Source organism: Heliangelus exortis, chromosome 2 (assembly GCF_036169615.1).
Source record: "Heliangelus exortis chromosome 2, bHelExo1.hap1, whole genome shotgun sequence".
NCBI classification, from domain to species: Eukaryota; Metazoa; Chordata; class Aves; order Apodiformes; family Trochilidae; genus Heliangelus; species Heliangelus exortis.
The window spans coordinates 18018251-18040699 of record NC_092423.1 but is presented as its reverse complement, the minus strand read 5'-3'; the positions used below and the strand labels follow the sequence as shown (position 1 = coordinate 18040699).

General features: G+C 37.4%; 1 protein-coding gene across 6 annotated transcripts in view; it reads right to left on the bottom strand.

Annotated features, from left to right (window-relative positions):
• ARHGAP21 (Rho GTPase activating protein 21) overlaps window positions 1–22449 on the bottom strand; it is a 107217-nt gene that overhangs the window by 39959 nt on the left and 44809 nt on the right. For all 6 annotated transcript variants that reach the window (XM_071735010.1, XM_071735013.1, XM_071735011.1 and 3 more), the window contains 4 exons: window positions 20700–20882; window positions 15244–15268; window positions 3471–3563; window positions 111–189 (listed from right to left, as the gene is read on the bottom strand). In XM_071735010.1, the coding sequence (XP_071591111.1) occupies window positions 111–189; window positions 3471–3563; window positions 15244–15268; window positions 20700–20882 (380 nt within the window). The remainder of the gene's footprint in view (window positions 1–110; window positions 190–3470; window positions 3564–15243; window positions 15269–20699; window positions 20883–22449) is intronic.

Below are 22449 nucleotides of genomic sequence, written 5' to 3'. Positions count from 1 at the left end.
TTAAGGAAAATTTAAAAATAGAATGACTTTTCCAGAACCAACATAAATGGTCATTTCCTGCTTAGTATAAAAAAAATAAAGTGAGGCACATAATTAAATACTAGTCTTACCTGTTCTGTATTAAAGCAATGACTTGAGAATATGTCTTCCCTATAACGCTTTCTCCATTGACTTTAATAATTCTGTCACCTGTAAAGGAAAAAGTTATAGCTTAAGTTTTCTAGATTGTTTTTGGATAATTTTAATTTTTATACTTCTGTACCTTGCAACCATCAAAATGAACGTCAAATTCAAGATTAGTTGTCTTTAATAATTAAAAATAAAAAAAGATGCACAATACATGTAACCATCTACAGGACGCCAAGTTTCTACTTTTTTCTGAGAGCATTTTCAGATGTGGCACCTTCTTCTAAGCTTCCAAAAGAATCACCTGGAAACTCATATAAACAAAACCATAATCAGGTGTAAGCTGCATCAGAGGTTTCCCATTGTCAAAATAAAGCTTTTGATGTATGGTACTATGGAAAACTGCCCAATTCTGAAGTGAATTTTAAGTAGACATTTCACTCCAGCACTTAACCTCAAAACAAAATAAAAATTTAATTTAGATTATTGCCAGGTGTAGCTGTTTACAGCTCCTTTAATAGCACAAAATACTGCAGTTTTTTATTTTCTTTGGAGAAATGAAAAATACGTATTTTGAAAGGCTCTAGTTTCCTCCTTCCACAGAATAATCTGAGTTGTTTCCAAGACATCATTGTCTCTTCAATGCATCTTTGAGAGTGTAATGGATTATTTCCTATCCATATAGATCAATCTTTAGACCTGACATCACATGTATCAGATTTCTCCAAACAGTTTGTTGCCCATTCCTCATTAAGAGCTTCATATACACTCATCAAGTGGCAAATACATTGGGTAGAGCTATTTTCAGCTGGTTGATAAAAAAAGCAACTCATTCCTTCATTTCATCATTTCAATCAGAAGAGAAGAAAGGTAGCTTGAAAGGTAGCTTTCTCCTACTAATGAGGAGAAAATGGTCTAAAGGATTATAACTGGGAAGCTTTGGAAAGTTGTTGGAGAAACAACTTAAAGGACCCATGCAAAGTGAGCCAAAGGGAAGGGCTTTTTCAACGCTGCTTTAGAAACTGAATCCCTTTCCATCTTTCTGGTGTGATGGAATCAAAGCAGGGGAAAAGCTGTTAACTCTGAATACTCTGCCTGATCTGGTGGCAATAACATTCCAAACGCTTGTGCTCTGTGAAGGTTTCCTATACAGACTCCAAGGATTTCAAGAGTTACCAATACCACAGATTACTGATTGTTCCTAATTTGGTCTGCCCACATGACATAACATGCAAATAAATTGGTGCAATATTCAACTTCATAAGTTTATGTATGCCCTTTTTCAGCTGGTTATCATCCTTTACTTCACCTGAAAGAAGTCGCAAGAGTTTTGCCTTTTGCTTCTTAAGTGATGAAAAGAAGGTTGGTGGTAATATTTAATGGCTACTAGCAATCTCTGTGATGGATGGCAAACCCTCTCTTCTACACACAGACACCTTACATGATTATGTTGAGAAACGGGACCTTCATGAGAACAAAGTTGTATTTTAAATGCTCAGTATCACACCAAAATAAATCCATTCAGAAAGTTGCAGAAAAAAAAATGTTATAGTTGGTGCCAAAAACTACTGTATGTATATGCTCTGAACTTTGTCCTATGTCACTGTTACTTTCTTTTTTAATGAAACACCTTGGAGGTTAAATACAGAAAGCATCATCTTTCTACATCTAGCAAAAAGGATTTTACAAGATTATTCAAAAATACTCGGAATAAACTGTCTTACATTTAAGATACTGTAATCTATTCCTTAAATTTTCAAGAGCATTCCAAGCTTTCTGGTAAGTATCAGCCAAGCAGGTTCCTGAAATAGAGCTCACTGACTCTGGATAACAAAGCTTGGCCTCAAGGACTGTATGGACCCTGTAGAAGTAAAGGACCCTGTAGAAATAAAGTAAGAACTGACAAACATAACTACCTAAAATCAATAGATTTTCAAGCATTTCTTTTCCATTAGTGTGACCACAGAGCAAAGCCAAGTTGAATTTAAAAAAGAAAAAAAAAAAATGCTGTTGATTCTACAAAACAAGAAATTTATACAGTGTTGGTAAATAAGCAAACTACCTTACTCACCACTGCCTGAGTGTTTCATAATGTAACTTCAAGATAGAGATATAGTAACACATTTCACCCTAAACTTTTAAACAAAAAATAGCTGCATGACCTAATTAGGTATAATTGCTTTCAGCAGTGTGTTTCAGAATAATATTCTGGTATTTTAAAATGCATTTTCTCATTTATTTTCTGTTCTTTATTCTGGGCTCCTAAAAATGTCTTCTATGCCTAAAAAGAAAATATTCTCTACAGATTTAATCTTTCAATTTGGCAGACCTTGAACAGACTAGAAATTAACATGCCTCCTCAGCTCTTCAACATAAAATACTGTATTGTATATCAAGCCAAAAGATTTCTTTATGTAGTAGCATTAAAACAATGCCAAAGTAGCCCCTTTTTAAAATAAGCATTTGAGGAATTAAAAAGAAAAATGCCTTATGCTGCACAAGTAGGACCAAATACTGTTTTTAAATTGTGATCACCCAAGAATCTTTCTATTTCCTTTGGAATATACAAAGAAAATTTTTTCTATTCCAGTTAAATGCAAGTTGATCACCGTTTTCAAAAGGAAATATCACTTCATTATCAAGACAGAGATAATCCTTCAATAGAACATATGCTTAGCCATATTTTTAAGGACAGAAAGCTGTGTTTGTACTGGTATCCATCTATGTAACTTACTCTTTTAACACTTGTAAGACCTCTCATTCTATCAGACTTTTTTCCTTCAACACTCAAGTAGATATGTGACAAAATACTTGTCCCTTCACAGAAAACACGCCTTCTGCTCTCCAGTTTGATTAAATCAAACTGAATGAAATTTCATAAGACCGACTTCTATTGTTCCCATTTAATTTAAGGGAGGTCGAATAATTTAAAGGACAATAAAAGTGATTTTATTAAAGTTAGAAATTTGTCACAAAGCACAAGAAACAGGAGCTTACAAATGTAATTTACCTTCCTTTTCTCTTTCTTCTCATGTATTTTATTATATACTTCTTCTTTATATACACACGTAGTTGTTCTATAAATTTATATACTTGTTCTTAAGATTATACTTCTTTAGTAACACAGAAAGACTATGACTTTAAAGCCTTAGCATATTTTATATAGCACCTTCTGAAAGAATACAATGATACTTTTGAGATTAAAAACACCACAGGAAAATTTGAGTGCTTCCAAACTTCAGAAGAGCAACGTTTAAATGGTAGAACTATAAACAAATGCTTAAATCATATATATTTTACATCACTTACACAAACATGCTATCAGTGTTACAGAAGAACAGTACCTGTGCACAGTCCAGCTTCAAAAGCAGGTCCACCCTCTTTCACTTGTTTAACGAATATGGTATCCATTGGCTCCAGTCTATTTCTTTGCTTTCCTGACAAAGAGAGAATATTTCTTAAAATCACTCAATCATACTGCATTACAATGTTTTCACTTTAAGAATTCTTTAGAAATGTTATCCTTCCTTGTTCATCATTAAATCAAACAGCAAAGTTCAAGTTGAGGTGAGGGAAGGAAGACAGACTCGCAGCCCTGAAGACAGCGTTTCGCTTGGCTGCAGTACAGATATGTTAGCTGTCTGGGCAAAAAAGAAAGGGGAGGAGAGTTGAGAGATCTATCTCAAACTCAAACTTGCAAATATGTCCCATTAAGTGGTATTTTTCATGTTCATTCCACCGTATTATTGCTATTTCATCCTCATGCTGATGCCTGAACTATTTAGTAAGAACTATCTCTTCCTCTTCTAGATTGCTATCTGGCATAAGAGACAAAGCCAGACAAAGTAAGAATTAACAGTGCAAACTGAAAAATATATTTTTTTAAAATTTTCCTTAGAAGAAAAAAGCCCACTGATTTATAGTCCTCATCGAATTGTAACACTGAATTTCTAACAGTGTTTTTCAGATGCTCCAAGATGAAGTCCCAAGTTTTCTTAGACTTATCAAAATTAAAAAAGCAATGTATGATTAATAGTAAAATACAATGCCTGCATGTGCTGTACGTATCCATATATACACAATATAAATGTAGATGTTATCCTACAGTAGTTAGAAACCCTAGCACCTGTTTCTTGTTGGTTTTTCAGTGTACGCTTAATTTCTAGGTACCTTGTACTTTTACATGCATGACACCACATCTAAGTAATTCTTAGCTGAAGCAGCCACTGCACCCAACTCCTATCACCAGTTATTGCTCTTGTACCAACCACACTCTCATCTGGACAAATATCACCCATTGGAGGCTACACAATGAGTCAGAGTCCAGGGAACCGACCTGAACTGAAAAAAAACCCCACAACCCTGGCATGGTGGAAAGGGGGGTATAAATAGCAGAAAAGAAGCAGGGAACAGCAGGAAAGAATAAAAGAAATGGCTAAAACTGGCACTGCTGATGGAAGAAACTGTCCTTGAAACTGCAGCATTAGGTTCTAAGCACTTCTTCAATGGCTCATCTTTGACTTAGGCACAGAAGTGCTTCTGGAAGTACTTCCTTAGAGCTTTAAATATCCCACCTGGCCATATTTACTAAGCCACAGCATTACTTATTGAATATAGTCCCTTACCCCTTTTTTGGTTCAGTTTCCATATGGGAAAAGTTCATTTTTTGAAGAACTTAAATAAATTGTACAATACCAGACTTCCCTCTGACTCCACATTTTTCAAATACAACTTTTATCCTAATACTTTCATTCTGCAGACCCTCGGTGTCCTGTTATTTTACCACAAAACAGTTTAACAAAATGGCTTGCTCATGTGGTTTTAAATGGCCTTTTCAAAATAACTCCAGATTGGTAGAAAAGAATAAAAAAGTTGATTTGATAGAATCAAATAGCTCCTATATACAAAGCAACTGAATTATAAATCAAGAAACTCCAGCTGGTAGCTCAGTCCCCAAATACTTTAAAATTTGATTAGAAGGAGACAGCTACAAGATATACAAAACACTCTTTGTGAACCAAAGCCAATATCTGTCATTTTAAATATGCTGATTTAAACAGACACTGAACACACAATGGGTCCTGTCCTTTATAAGGCAGTAACATTTCAGTAAGTTTAGAAAAGCTCCAAGAATAATTTACCCAGATGCCATGAACAAAAGGCTGCTTCAATCACTTACTAGGGTGAAGTATGTCAGTTAATCTGTTACCAAGGTATTTACAAGCCCAGAAGTTAAAATAGAAACAAAAATAATAGTTCTCTATGGCACATTTGATTTATAATACTTAACATCTCATACTTATAATCTAAAACCAAAGGCCCAGCTCAGCTTTCTTTATAAAACACTCACCTAAAAATGTTAATGGCCTAACTGGTACTTTGCATAACACTCAAAGGCTACTTTATGCCTTGTCCACACCTGAACACACAAAGCAAGAGATAAGGTTTCTTCCATTTAATAGCCAACACAGAATAACTTTAATACACTTTCCACTTCTGAGTCAGTGGAAAAAACTGTACCAGTTTATGGAGATCAGAGACTGAAAGGCTTTCCTGAATGTAATTTCTGATTGAATCATGGAATCATAGAATGGTTTGGGTTGGGAGACCTTAAAGATCATGTAGTTGTTCCAACCCCCCTGCATGGGCAGCGACACCTCCCACCAGGCCAGGTTGCTCAAGGCCCCATCCAACCTGGCCTTGAACACTTCCAGGGAGGGGACAGCCACAGTTTCCTTGGGCAACCTGTTCCTGTGTCTCACCACCCTCAAACTGAAGAATTTTCTCCTAATGTCTAAACTAAATCTCCCCTCTTCAAGTTTTAAACCATTTCCTTTTGTGCTGTCACTACACACCCATGCAAAAAGCCCTACCCCGGCTTTCTTGTAAGCTCCCTTCAGATACTGGAAGGTTTCTATAAGGTCACCTCAGAGCCTCCTTATCTCCAGGCTCAACAACCCCAACTTCCTTAGCCTGTCTTCATAGGGGAGGTGCTCCAGCCCTATGATCATTTTTGTGGCCCTCCTTTGGACATGTTCAAGGAGCTCTGTGTCCTTCTTATGCTGGGGACTCCAGAACTGAACACAGTACTTAAGGTGGGGTCTTACAAGGGCAGAGTAGAGGGGGAGAATCACCTCCCTTGACTGGCTGTCTCTGTTTCTTTTGATGCAGCCCAGGACCTGATTTGCTTTCTGGACTTCAAGCACACACTGACAGCTCATGTTCTTCTAAGGTTGAAGAACCCCTTAAGCTAGAGGTTCTTCAACACTACCTGCACCCACTTGTGGTTTTCACAGCTATTTTAGAGGCCAATTCACAAAGGTGTTTATACATTAAACTTGTTTCTCTGTCCTACACATAGAAGGAAGCTATACTGAAAGATCACTCTTCTTCCTAAAAAAGTTACCCATTGCTCCAAAGATCAATTTTGGGCAAAAAATATGACAAAAGGTTTAAATCACTGTTTTCACTTGCAGGCTCATTTTACAGCTCAGTAATATACAAATACAAGTAAAGATGAAGAGAAAACCAGGATTCACAAGCTGTAGTCAATGAATGCATGCTTGTCATTTCTCCATGGTCTTTCACACATTTGCAAACAAATACAAACCTCTTTCCATCAGTAATATATATATATGAATTTCCTGGAATACACTGCCTCAAACCTTCTATTTTGTGTTTGAAACTCAAGCAAAGCTAAGCAATATTTACTGACACTACACACTGGCAATACTTTCTTCAGACCAGCTGAGGAGGTACAGATCTTTTAGATGTGCACTCAGTCATTAAAGAAATAAATGCCAAATAAAGTGGATAATCTAGTAACTTGTCTCATTTCTCAAAATTTAACAATCGCTACACTACAATTTAATTGCACCTAAAGGTTCATTGGGCTTCGTCTGCACCCAATCAGACAAAAGATGCTGTTCAAAACATGACCCTAAACTTCCCTTCTTCCCAAGTCCACCAGCTAGCACAGATTATCACAGTGGAACTTTTACACTAAGTTCTCTAGCTCTGCACTTCACAGTGTCAGATCAGATTCACAATTTTGCTTCCTATTTTCAAAAGACCTAAATTTTTTGAGCACGCCAGCAATTCCTTACAATACAATACAGAAAAAAAACAGTAAAGCAGGTCACCTTACTAGGCTGTCAGACATATAGCCTCATCATACCCTTGCCAAGCACAGGTAAAATTGGAGAGGGGTGGCTGAAAAGAAGCCTTGCAGAAAGGGATCTGGGGTTGCAGGTTGACAGAAAGCTCAATGTGAGCCATCCATGTGCCCTGGCAGACAGGAGGGCAAATTGCATCCCTAGAGTGCATCAACCAGAGCATGAACCAGCCAGTCAAAAGAGGTGATTATCCCACTGTATTCAGCATTAGTCTAGCCTCACCTGGAGTGCTGTGTGAAGTTCTAGGACTCACAATTTAAGAAGGATGCAAAGGTACTTGAATGTGAATAGAGGCAGGCAACAAAGGTAGTGAGAGGGATGGAAGGAATGCCCTATGGTTAGGAAGCATTTCTTTACTGAGGGTCATCGAACCCTGGGACCCCTCCTAGAGATGTGGTGGATGCCCCAAGCCTGTCAAGTGTGTATGAGGCATTTGGACAACGTCCTTACTAACATGCTTTAACTTTTACTCAGTCCCAAATTGGTCAGTTGGATTAAATAATAGCTGTAGGTCCCTTCCAACTGAAATAGTCTATTCTACTTGCCAGTGATTTTCCAGTGCTCATTACTGCATACAGCTTTGCCTCCTCCTTGCTTCTCCATACTTTCATAAACAATTTTATAATTAAGCATTACACTGCAGGCTACCAGTAAATAAGATTTCTCCCAAATCTTCAACTACAAGTGAAAAACAAGACATCATGCACACACAACAGGCAGAAGTGACAGCTGCCAGCAACATTCATAGGTGCATGGAAGTAGTGCAGATGAAGAGCACTTCTGTAAAAAAATTTCATATTTACTTCATTTCTTCACAAGTGTAGCTATAAACAGAGATGCAGTCTTACTAAGGGCAAAAAAAGAAATAGAGGCATATAAAGTTGCTAAGTACACACAATACATAGAAATACAGTTGTCCTTTCCTTTATCAGTCTTGCAAGAACACAATCATTCACTAGTCAGGATAAATGAAAACTCAATTATTGTCCAGGCAGTAGTTTTATTAACACAGCAACTAAGATACTTTGTACAATGCAACCACATTCCTCAATCAAAAATGGAACTTCAGGGAAGGCAAAGTGGTGTCTGAACTTCTACTTTGGAGTTTCTGCACACACAGAAATAAGGAAATAAAACCAAATCACCAGGTATATAGAAGATTCAAGGAAAAAATTCACTGGCTTAAACAAAGGTAGTTAGGAATCAGGAGAGTCTTTATAATGAGGTCTTTAAACAACCGAAGTTAAGCAGTTTGAAGAAGCACAAACACCTGCAATCAAGCACAACACAAATAGAGAGAAGAAGCTTGTTGCAAAAATTTTTTCCCAGACAAAATATACATTTTTCATACCTGTATGCAAATCTAATGAGCAATTTTCAACTAAAAAATGCTAATTGCTAATTTCAGTAACCAGTGAGATCAAAGCAGAATCTCGAGAATTGAGAGAGGAGTAGATAGTTTCAGCTGTTGTTCAAACCAGTGTCAAATAAAAACTTTCTTCCTAATATATATACTTATCATGATTTATGATCTAACCTTTTTAAAAGTAATTAGCTAGATCTACTAGCTAAGACTATAGCTAGCCTTGACAGTCTGACAGGGTAAAGTAAGTTTCCCATCCTAAAGCTACAAAGAAGCTTTCCTGAAAAATGTTTCCAGATTGCAAAAGTGGCAGAGGGGAGGGCATCGCAGTAGAGAAGCCATATGGTTTGCAAAATAAAAGAATACTGATCTGCACCTCCTGAATATGAAAAAAAAAAAACAAACCCTACTTTTAAACAGAACAGTAGAATTAACTACCTTTAAGAACTGACTTACACTGGGGTAAAAAAGAACCTATACATTTTGAAGGAGGGGAAACAAACAAAACAAAAAAACTCACCAAAGCACTATCTCTGACATAGCTCTCCCTTTCTTTTTGACCTGCAGAGCAAAAAAAACCTGCAAGTGTTTCGGGGCACAGTAAAATATGTACTTTTTTACAGAGTCTTTCCTAAGAATTCATTGCTTAAAAACATGCAATTTCTCCTCTTCCTAGAGAAAAAAAAAAAAACAAACCAAAAACTTGCTCGGAGTAGCTGAACTATGCTTAGAAATCCTCATAACACAGGAACTGAATAAAGGCTTCAGAGTTTTCGTAACCTTATGGTTTTTCAGTCTGGCCCTATGCTTATCATTCCTTTTAATTCTAAAGAATCACCAGCCACAGGAAACACCTCAAATTATTACATTAAGATAGGTTCTTATGTACACCTTTCTTGGACTCAAAAGGGAGGAACATTCCTCCTGAAATCTACAGGTATGCTTTTTGATATAGGAGGTATTTGGACTCTTGTTGATTAAACAGTGCTGAGTGGCACTGATTCCTGGGATGCCTTTCTGGCAAAGGGAGGAGAAATACGTACTGCTACAGTAGGAAAAGTGCTTCTAAATGGTTACTGAATCAAAACCAAATTACTCCTCTTTTATAATTCAAATGAGTCCTCTTTTATAATTCTCAACTTTTAATATTAAAATAAAGTTGGTTTAAAAATCCACCAAAAAGGACAATTTACTGTGATGCTATCCTATCCTATGGTATTAGTGTTATATACCTCGTCTCTTACTCCACTATCATGTACCTTAAAACTCTATCATCCCAGTAATATATGGCCTTTAAAAATATTTGCTTTCACGTTCATTCTCATGTTCCTTTCTCTACCTCATCACAGGCACAATCTGCTTCTTTCATAACAGATTGAGCTGATAGACAATGCTGGAAAACATAGGATTAAATTAAATCCTGGCAGAATGCAAAACTCATTACAGGAAATCAGGTCTGTTTTAAGAACGAAAACATCAAAAAGTTCAGGCATTATATAAGCCCCAGTAAGGAATAAAAACCTTTTCCTGCATTTTTTCTACCTTCCCCCCAACGGCCCTACAATATCAAATCAGACTTGCACAGAACTAAAGCACCTCAGATAATAAATTGTAACTATTTAGCTTAGGTAATAGAATGGTAGAAACTTTAATCCATAGTTAGCCACATTGAAAAAACATAGCCTGGTGATCACAATTTACCAATCTTGAAATCTGAATGAAAACAGATGTCTAAAGTCTCATTAAGAAGCACATATTCAACCTCTAAAGAAAAGGACACAGAACAATGTACCTACCAGACCTTTGATTTTTAAGGGAAGCTGCTTGTTGCTATAGATACTTCTATGTAGAAACAGGAGATAAAGTAGGAAAGAGAGAACATACTACTTTAAAAATCATACTGGATTAAATGATACCAGATTTCCAATGCAATGTGGTAAACATAAAATACCTTAGTTTCTATATGAAAGATGAAGTCTTTCAGTCTACTTCCATATTCTTATCACCATTCTTTTTAATCATGGTCCACAAACCAGGTGGTTTTTTATAAATAAGTTCTAAGACCGGATTTAAGAAATGACCAACCATTTTAATATACGCTAAACTTGTACTTTACCAACTAAGCTCCAAGGAGTCTTTGGAGGACAGCAACATACTCATCATATTAAGTGCACTATTAAATAGTATGGTGACAGCATGGCCATGGAGATGTTTTTCTCCAGACTACTTATTACTATTTCTTATTACTATTTTTAATAGGTATAGGTGTTTTTCAGCTTGTCTCCAAATAGTCCTACAGTACTCTCCTGGGAGACTTTTGCCTGTGAGAAACCTCTTAAATAAAATTTTGAAATAAGGCATCTCCAGGAAACATGAAGAATACTGATGGTATACTGCATTCAAACCACAGGAAAGAAATTCTCCATATTACAGAGGCTGGTTAGTCTAACAAATTCTCAAGGAAACAGCAGAAGCTGATACAAGTTTCCACCAAAGAATCCACTAAGAAATATCTGCATCTTCTGATAAAACACATCTGTTAGAAAAGCATTTTAATAGCTTAGGTTTAGGTCAATGAAAGTAGGAAAGAACAGAAATCTTTTAAATAATAACTACAGAACATTTAGGGTAAGTCTGCTGTGATGCCCTTCCAGCAAACAACAGGGTGCTGAAGTCCCCCATAAGGGCCAGGACCTTCACATGTGAGGCTTCCATCTCTTGTGTGAAGAAAGCCTCAACTACTGACCTACTACTTCTAGGCTGTGTGTCTGTAACAGACACCCACTAAAACACTGGTCTGCCTGCAGACCCTGAACTCTAAGCTAGCTTCCCATCCATCCCAAGCCAGAGCTTCCTGCTAACTTACAATTTAACAACAAACATAACTTGACCATCCTGTTACACAATTCTAGCATTTTCCAAAAGTGCACATATACATCTGCTGCAGCAGTCTAGTCCACTTCTCAGAGCTACCCCACCATGTCTCTGTGGCCTCAGTCACACTTCCATTCCTCATGCTGCTGGCTGAGTGCACAGAGTCTTCAGAGGCCCTCAAAAGAGGCATGAGGGCTCTCCCCATCATATGCTCCTGTAGGCATTCTCTCACTTATACAAATGCATTTCAGGTGATCCCCTTGTGTCCCAGATGTTGACAGTGAGGTATCTACTGTCCACAGCATCCTAACCCTTCTGCTTGACAGCCTGATCCACCACTTCATAAAGTGCTTCTTGGCCACCATCGCCCTCCTATATCATTCTTAGTTTAGAGTGCCCACTCTCCTGGACAAATTTGCATTACCTTTTATTCTAACTGCTTTGAAGTCTTACTCTTACCAAAAGCAAGATTAATGCAAGCCAGGAGCATGATTGAAACAAGTACTAAAAAAGTTGCACTAAAATTCCATACCAGAACATAAAGCTGAATAAAAATATTTCATTCATTATCAGAACACATCAAACCTGGTACATGCTTTTATCTTCTGCCCTCCAGACTTAAATAGATACTCATCTCCTTTGAAAGAAATATTCAAATGCTTTCAATAAAATGCAATAGTAATAGAGACTCATCTCTAAAAATTCATCTAATCAAATCTGTAATTGATGAACCTGACAAAAATCTCAGCATTTATAAGGTAGGATTAACCTGGGAAAAGGGTAAAGCAAAAAGTTAAGGTAATTAGAAATCTTCACTGAAAATTAATTTTTTAAAAAAGACAAATTTGCATTGGCACACACAGTTTCACATAAAGACAAGCTTTAACCCCCTTATCTCAGTCTCTGAGGGAGGAAAGCTCAAGTGAATTATCACTTTTTTCATTGTCAATTATAGCAGAGGCCTCTGCACAGAGGCAAGTCTACCAATGAAGTCTGAAGGCAGAGAGATGCCATTTGCCACTAGATGGCTCCTCTGTACGACACAACGCACCCTGCTCAGCAATGTGCTCCTCCTCAAGCTGTTGAAACAAGCGAGGGACCCCCACAGCCCACCCCAACACACAGCTGCTTGACCCTCCGAAGAAGCCCAGCCTGATTTTCCAGTATTAATTACTTTAGGAATCCTTGTTATAATCTTTCACAGAATTTCTGACATACCAGCTTTTGGCAAATTAACATGATCTTTTGTGAACATGAAAAATTACATACTTTTCCTGATTTTCTCCTCACAAGCTACCTATTGAACTCATCTGGGAACTGGAACAATTTCTAGTGATGTAAATAACAATGTTTCACCCCTATTGCCTCCCAAGATGACACTATATGCTGGAGGAAAAGGTACTGTCCTTTGGGACACTTTGTCCCATTTTGTTGTTTTATAAAGTATAACACACAGAACTAGCAGATTAATTTCTACCAACACCTACAGCTTCCACCTCAGTCATCTCTTTTCCAGAAGGAACAAGTCCAGCCTCTCCTGCTAATGGGAATGTTGTTATCCTTCCAGAGCACTTTGTGCCCTTTGATCTGTATTTCAAGGCATACAAATGTACTATGTTGCTATAAATAAGAAATAGTTGAGCTATGATTCATAGTTCAAGTAGCTACACAAAAATTTCCAGAAAGCAATCTTGCTCCCACCTGGACAGGTCTCACAGTGAACCAAATAAATGTTTGTTTACTGCTGTTCCTCTACTGAAAAACAGATCTCAGATAACATTTTAAATAAACAGACCCATATTTGCATCTTCAGCTGATCCGGTTCTCCCTGTAGGAAGAATAACACTGGAGAGCTTCTTTCTCTAGACCACAAGGGCTATTTTCCATGCTGGTTTGGCACAGAGGAATGACTCCTTTCCTCTTCCTAAAGGTTTTTTCTTTTTGTATAATAAAATGGATAAAGAAGGTCAAAAGCTTGGATACTGGAAGCAGGGGTGGATGAGAAATAATAATAAGAGATTGACTCTTCACTGTTTAACAAGCAGGTGACAACAGCTGAGTAAGACTGGAAGAATTAAATAGATTAATTAATCTGCTCCCAAGATAAAAGCAAAAGTTCAAGTAAATTCTTATTTCCTAGAATGCTTCTTCTGACAGATCAGTTACACCAAAAAAAACCAAAACAAAACAAAACAAAACCAAAAAAACCCAAAACACCACCAAAAAAACCCAACCTGGAACAACTTCAGACATGGTGTCTTCCAACTAAATGAGGTTTTCTAAAGTACACTGGAACTGGGTACCATTCTCTGCTGCTGTGTAAAGCATACTGTAACCCACCAGTAAAACAAGTTCACCCTGTGCTGCCTCTGAGCAAAGGTACCTTTGAACAGGTCTGTCCCCAACAACCTGCATTTGCATTGCCAGAGTAAGCAGAGACTCAATTACTGCTCTTTACATCTGCAGTGCAGCTAATCCCACCTCCTCTGCGTTATCTCACTGACAGACTAAGAAAAAGCACAGGTGGGACTGGACTCTCAACCTGAAAACCCAATTTTCCTTACCTAAATCAAGACATTTTTCACCCTTCTAGAGAAACAGTAAGGTATCAGCAAAAAGTGGAGTGTGGATGTGAAAATACCTAAATAATGAAGAAAAATGTAAATTAAGTGGGACTGAGTGTAGCACCAATTAATAAAAAATATATTAACTTGTGAATTAAGAAAGAGAGCAGACACAGGCAACATGAGCAGGAGAAAGTTATGAAAATGGAGGGGAACTAACAGGCCTAACACAGAAGTAAGTGATTTTTTTAATCTCTCCTACAACAAGTTTGAGAACTTTATTTATACATCTTATCTGACAACACTGAAGCAGGTTTCAGGGATCTCTTACAACATGACAGAATCAAAACTGATTAAATTACAGGGAATCACATAGAAAAGGAGGGGTAATGCGTGCAAGTTACTCCTGGAGAGATCCTGACTGGACAACAGAAGAAAATTTTTCATTATGAGAACAGTTGGACTTTGGAATGATGCCCCCAGGGAAGTGACGGATTCCCCAACACTGGAGACTTAAGACGCAGCTTTACAAGGTGCTGAATTCACTGCATCTGTTCCTACCTAGAAAGGTCAGACCAGATGATTCTTGAGGTCCCTTCCAACCTAGCATTCTATGATTCTATTAATTACTGAATAATGTATCATGAAGTTAATAGGAATAAACTTTTTATCTTCTGGTTTTCTATCAGCTGTATACCACTTTTGAGAATGTTTTTTACCATTGTTAACAAACACTACAGGTTTATATACTTATGTGTTGCTTTTATTAGAATAAGTTGCAACAAAATTCAAATTTCATGCTGGCTGATCTTAGACACACTGTACAGCACATTTTAAAATATGCATATCCATGATACTTAAATCCATTAGAGTAGTGCTTTATTCAGATACCTGGGTCTTCATGCAGATTAAATTAACAGTCTGAGTATTTCAGTTAACCTAGTGGCAATACAAACACCTACATTAAGTAGGTGAAGCTAAAAGATATTTTCTTTGTTTTGCTCCCAGTGGCATTCAGAGAGCTGGATGGTCAATGAAGTGATCCTACATTTCAAACTTCTAGGTAGCTACTGAAGTGTTATACAGCTGAAGAGAAATGTTCAACATATTTGATCTGTGAAAGAATAAAAACAAGACATACCTTGTCTATTCCCATTCTCTTCATCCTAAGGAAAAAGAAAGAGTGCATATTAAAAACTAAGAAAATTCAATAATTGCATAGGAATCTATAAGCAATAAAGACTTCAAGTGAACACATGAGATTAAGTCTGCATTCTGGTACCTTGTACTTTTTTCCCAAATACTCAACTTCAGAGAATTAAGTCTTTCACTATGAGAAATTACTTTAATACTTAAGAGGAAAAATAAAACAAACCACAAACACACCTAAACACCCAACCAACTAACCACAGCTCCACAAAACATCCCCACAGGAACAACATGAACAGCATTATCTGAAAACAAATGTACCAAAACCCCAGAAACACTGCCATGTAACCTAATACTACACTCTGTTGCTGCAAGCATGTTTCCACCCTGAAAGCCAAGAAAGGCAAGAGAGCTTACACTTTAATTATCTAAGGATTCAAAGCTAAATAATATGCAAGAGATACAAAACATTTTCTAAGTAAGCTCTGAATATGCTTCCTGAAATTTGTAATACCAAGTTTGTTTTGTCTTCAGTACTACTGCTTAGAGAAAAATAGCTACTCCAAAAACCATTTAGTAAGAACAAAGGTTCTCCTTCTGCTCACTGCACTGTATGCACACAACTGTAACTAACAGATATCTCTGACAGTCCTTAAAAAAACCCTAACAAACAAAACAGAAACAGAAGGGAAAAAAACAAACCAACAACTACAAAAACCACCACACACAATTGTGTAGTACTGAGGGAGAATGGTATGCTTAAAATATAAAATTATTACTTCTTTGATCCTTGCTTGACAGTTTTATAACACAAATGAAAGGCTTCTGAAAGATCATAGCTAATGTCTGCCATGAAATTCTACTATTTGAAAAGCATGATTGCTTACAAAGGGAAATACCTGCTTTCTTTCACAACTGTTTCTTCATCAAGTAATAAACTTGCATTCTAAGAACAAATTTTCAAATTTGTCTAAGTACAAATTTTTGTACTGTGTGGGAAGTATTTCTAACAATTCATATCAGCAAATTAAAATAGCTTCCTCCTGAAGGGAAGAATGAGCAAGGTAACAAATTATTTTCAACTATTTGCTAAAACTTTTAAATGGATTAATTCCAAATTTCTAGGTCTTTTGCATTTGAGTATGAAAAAGACAGAGATTTATCTTAAGTATTTTCAGAGTAATTTTACACTGATCTGAGCACACCATTCAAGAGTAGAAGACCTGAAGAAAGAATGTACGACTGGGATATGAACATTATGTCATGAAGTCTCTCTTATGTGCAATGTATTTCTCATGAGATATACAGAATTTCTGCTGAAGCCCTGTAAGATACTGCAGAAATATAGCTTTAAGGAAGAAAAAACAAGAAACACACATACAATAAAAAAAATTATGGAAGTGAAATAAAAAGTTAACAATATAGAACTGCCATAATTTATAAACTACTGCTGTGGGTTAGTCAGTTTGTCACTGGGCAACATACAGTCAAAGAATAGTCATAGTTGGAAAAGACTTCTAAGGCCACCAGGTCCAACCACCAACCAAAAAAAAAAAAAAAAAAAAAAACAACCACCATATCCCCTCGTGCATGTCCTGAAGTGCCACATCTATGTGGTTTTTAAATGGCCTCCACCACCTCCCTGGGCAGCCCATTCCAGTGCCTGACTATTCACTAAGTAAAGAAATTCTTCCTCCTACCTAGTCTAAATCTCCCTCTGGCACAACTTCAGGCCATCTCCTCTAGTCCTGTCATTATTTTTGTGAGAGAAGAGGCCGACACCCAACTCACTACAACCTCCTTTCAGATAGTTGTTGAGATTGATACCATCTCCTTTCAGCCTCCTGTTCTCCAAACTAAACATTCCCAATTACCTCAGCCACTCCTCACAGGACTTGTTCTCCAGACCTTTCACCAGCTTGGTTGCTCTTCTCTGAACTTGGCTCCAGCATCTCCATGTCCTTGTAGTGAGGGGCCCAGAACCAAACACAGCACTCAAGGTGCAGCCTCACTGCTGCCTCACCACAGGGACACCATCACTTCCCTTCTCCTGCTGGCCACACTGTTCCTGATGCAAGCCAGGATGCTGATGGCCTTCTTGGCCACCTGGTCACAGTGATGGCTCATATTCAGCATGCCCAGGTCCTTTTCTGCCTGGCAGCTTTCCAGCCATTCCTCCCCAAGCCTGTAGCATTGCAGAGCTGTTAAGACAAAACTGCAGGACCCAGCACTTGGACTTGTCCAACAATCCATCCAACAATCCAACCTGTCCAGATCCCCCTGGAGAGCCTTCCTACCCTCAAGAAGATAAGCAGTCCCACCAAAGCTGGTGTCATCTGCTGAAGAAGCACTCAATCCCTTCATGTAGATCATTGATAAAGGTATTGTACAAGACCAGCCCCAAAACTGAGCCCTAGGGACAGCACTGGTGACCAGCTGCCAAATGGACTGAATTCTGTTCACTACAACTCTCTAGGCCTGGCCCAGTATGCAAAGCTTTGTTAAAAACATTAGTTTGTCATTATATCAAGCCAATGAGTTCACGCCTTTAAAAATGGAATGTTTAATAAGGCAAATGTTTTGGAATTAGCTCTCTCCTACATTTACTTCTTGCATATTCCAAGATGCCAGTGTATGCTTCTTCCACACCAAAAGAGAAATGTTTTATAGACATTCATGAGATGGACCAGAGAACTAGAATTTCATGTGCTTGACAGCAATCTGGACTCTGATTCCACATAAGTAGCCCTTATTCCATTATAGGATAAACTTAAATATTCTATATATATAAATATATATATATGTAATATATATATTCCGCTCTGCACTTCTGAACAGTGAAGGAGAAGCTTCTAAGCTATTAAATAACAAGGGTAAGGTGTGCCTCCAGTCCTGTGAAATACTAATAGAATGTGTCACCAAAAACACCCCACCATCTCACCTGAAGAATGGAAGATAATTCAAGGCAGAGAACTATTAGTTAATAAATTAAAAGACAAGTGTGTTTTGGGACTCCCACTCAGAGCTTTGAGACAGATCTGTCTAGACCTCTTCCTCATAGCAAGCTCCCAAAAACAATTTTAAAAAGGTTTTTTAACTGAACATTTATTTTATTAGACTTACAACTAGAACACTGAACTTCTTAAAATAGAAATAAAGACCCTACACCTCCTCAAATGCACTTAGCTAAAGAACAGATTATTAAAGATTTTTATAAAACAACACCCACACTTTTCCACATAATGCATCCTGTGGGGTAGAATTCAATGCTTCCTTTCAAAAATTCACCTCAGTGAATTTTCCAATGGCTTTCCAAAATTGTAGTCTCCTCTGGCCTGTAAGAAGCTTTTCTCACTCCCATGGAATATCCAGCTGTGATGTGACCTTTACCACAAGCTATTGTCTAGGAGCATTATGCTGGTAACCAATACTATCTTTGATAAAAAATGGCAAAGAAATCAGGTTTGCCTCACAATAGGATACAGCTGAAGCAGGTGAATTTAATTCTTCAGTACCATAACTTAGGTACTCAGACTGCTATAAAAGCCACCTTATGAAGGCCCAGGAATAATAATTTTGAAGATCTTTTCTTCTGCCACCTCATAGACATTAAAAGGGAGAAGAAAAGAAACTTCAGGTTAACTTAGAGAATTACTGACCAGGGCTCTATCCAAATTAACCTTATGATCTTTACATGCAACTGAAATCCTGAATAAAGGTATTACAACTACCCAACAATCTCATTTTCTTTACAGAAAACAGAGATAGGAATGAATTAACCAGATTGAAGAAAAAAAAAAAAATATGTTTCAAGATTTACAGGTATCAGATCAGGGTAACCATGGGTTTCCATTTTGGGTTTCTCTCAGAAACCATCCCAAGTGAATGAAAGGGAAAAAAGGGCTGCCATTTCTTTTTTCTTCTACTTGCCCTTCCTTGTGCCTGCCTCCTTCTGCATGTGAGAAAGGCATGTACTCCTCAAATGGACATAGTCACACATTCACAAAGAAACAGATTCAGTCATTTAACAAGATTCATCCTCCTCATGCTGTTTACCTTTTCACCCTCCAAGTGAATAGGGATTGTTGTGGAAGGATATTAACAAGAGTATGTAATGTGTCCTGCTCTAGCTAAACCTTCCCCACTCTCCTTTCTGTGTTACATATTCAAATTCAACCAAATACTGCTCTTGGCTGATTCTCTATAAACTGTCCTGAAGCACAGAAATGTTAGAATCACCTGATACTGCTAGCAGTCTCACTTGCAGTTAGCTTCAATGACTCCTTGTCAAGGGGAGAAAACTGGGGCACTCAAGTGCAGGCTGCATAGCTGAAGTTAACTTGAAAAATATGTGAAGTTTCACCAGTAAAGCTTTTTGTATTTCAGAAAAAACCTTACAGAACCTAGCACAGGCAAAAAAGACAACTTTAACAAAAGACTCTTGAAGAGACACATAAGAGACATATAAGCTAATTATCTATCTGGAAAGAACGCGAAGCTTCAAGACCCATTTCCCATCCTGATAAGAATATTCTTCTGCTTAACTGGAAAAGCAAAAGCAAAAATGAGAAATGGCATAGATTATGAGAACTTGCATGATTGATGACTTTAAAACAAGCCAATGTTATTTAAACTCACTAGAAAAAAATCTCCCAATATTCAAATTTCTATCACTATTACATACACTTTTTCTCACATCAGTTACAACAGCAACTTTCAAGAGGTTCGGTCACATGCACCCTTGAGGAATGCAGACCAATTAGCTACTTAACATTTAGAACTACTTGCTTTAACTTAAAATATAAAATATTTTACAGTTTTTTATTTAAGAAAGTTGTCCTTTAATGGAGGGCATGTATATATTTTGCACACATTTATCTCTTGACTGACAGGGAACTGCAGATTCTTTTTAGCAAAAAGAATTTAATACATAAAATCACCCCACCTTCCTAGTGTACATAAATTTTAGGCTACTGGTTTAGAAAGTACAGTCAACACATGTTTTTCCAGGCTATTCTCTTCTTATGATGGTATGACAAATTTCATCTGAGGCAGCAGGGGGACCAAACCAAAAAAACATAATAAAGAAAAAAACCTTAGCCTTCCACCCTTGAAGTCTGCAGTTCAAAGGGTATACTGACTCATCACACTGCCTTTGGATAAAAAAAACTGTCTAGAGAAATACTTCCATATTCTGCACTGGTCTTACCCATGCTAACAAATATTTTAATTTGGGTGAGCTCATATCCAGTCAATTCCATTTTCCTTGGACAGGTCAGTGTATGGTCACAGATCAGCGCAATAAGCAATCCACACACCCTACACACAAGGGATCATTCGTCTGTATAAGACATTTATACATACATTTACTTTCAAGCAAGCTGGACTTTTAATGATAAAACTATAACAAAGCTATATAAAAAGAGCTTCATTATTAATTTCACTTACTTTAAAAGAAAACTGAACTGCAGATTCTGGAGGATAAACTATGAAGTGTCTTAAGGTGAAGCCAAAACCCTGAGATGTCCTCCTCAGTACAACAGTTTTGGGACCAGGCCAAGAAAACGTTTCTTCTTCCTCTGATGGTGATATAGCTTCACTCTGCTCTTTTCCATCTTTATTTTTTGATGCCTAAAATAAAAAAGACACACACAGAAGTAGTAATTTGCATAATTAAACAACCCCTAAAACCCCAAACAAAAACTCCTGGGCACCTGAAAATCCCAAACAAACAAAGTAATGTGAAGACCACTAGTATTTTCGAAAGAAATATGCCTATTGTAAAACAGCATCCCTTTCAGCCTTACAGCTCATATATCACACATAAAATTACTATGAAATTTTGTATGAAGTTAGATATTAAGAAAGTTAACATGTAGCAACGTTATTCAGAAGAATAAGGAGAAACGTTTACAGCTCGCATGTTTAATTTACATTCTACTTAGATACAAATGCATGTCCTCTGGAGCCCTATTTCTGGATGCACATAGTTCACATGCACATTCACAAACTCCTCTTTTCCTCACTTAAAATACAGACATGATTTTCTTGACTAGTATCTCATCACTTAAAACAAGTAAAACCAACTGAAGAACATCCAATTGATTTGGCTTCTTTAGCAAAACACTTTTCCTTTAGTCGCATCTTTGACTTTACCTTTGCTCTTTCCATCCTTAGTTACTTTATCTGAGCATTTCAGTGTGCATATTCTAAATACAGAAGTAAAAACATCTAGTTTCCTTTTAGAATCTGATTGCAACCCCTCCTCTTGCAAAGAAATAAGGCATGTTGGGTTTTTTTCTTAAGGGTAATTTTATATGCTTCTGACTCAAGAAACATTATTATATTTATCCTCTCAGCCTTATATGAAATCTTCCATTTCAGTTTTCAAAGTGAACCACACACAACATTTCAAATCAAAGGCAAAAGACATACAAAGAAAGCATGCAAAACCCTATGACCCTCCTCTTAATATTCTAGTTCAACGATGCGTGAAACAAATTTAGATACCAGAGCCTATAGCCTATTCAAAGGGTATTCAAACACAAATAATAGTCTTCTTGTCCTTCTGTAGCTCTGCTGCTGTGGCTCAGAAACTGGCTGATACGTGTCAGAATTTACTGCTTGGTTTTCTTCCTGGGCTGCTCCAAAATAATCCCTTTTGATTCAGCCTGACAGCTGGGATCTCAAACTGCAGCTCGTAGGGACGAGTTGGGCACAGCCAACTCCAATCATGGTTTACAGAGAAGACAAAGCATTTCCACTCTAATCACAATGATAGCAACGCACACTACTGTAAGGAAAATGTTGCAGCTGCTTGGTCAGAGTTAACCCACCAAAACAACATTTTGCATTCAGGTATGACAGAGGATGCATCTCTACACAGATGCTACAGTTTGCTGTCAGCAACTCTACCTCCAACAACCCTGTTCCTTAAGTGAGAAAGAACACACAAATAGGAAGGGGTCTTGGTGTGAGAGCCAGGACAAGAAACGGAGACATTTCTGGCACCAGAACAAGCAGAGCCCAGAGCAGCCCAATGGGACTCTGTTCCTCTGAAAAGCCTGGAAGGATTATCAGCAGCTTTTGGGAAGGATAACAAATATCAAGCCTAGTCTGCCTTCATCTAGCATCTTCATCCACATTTTAAAGTGTTAGTGTGAAACCAGAAAGACTGCAATTAAGCAACTAACAAATG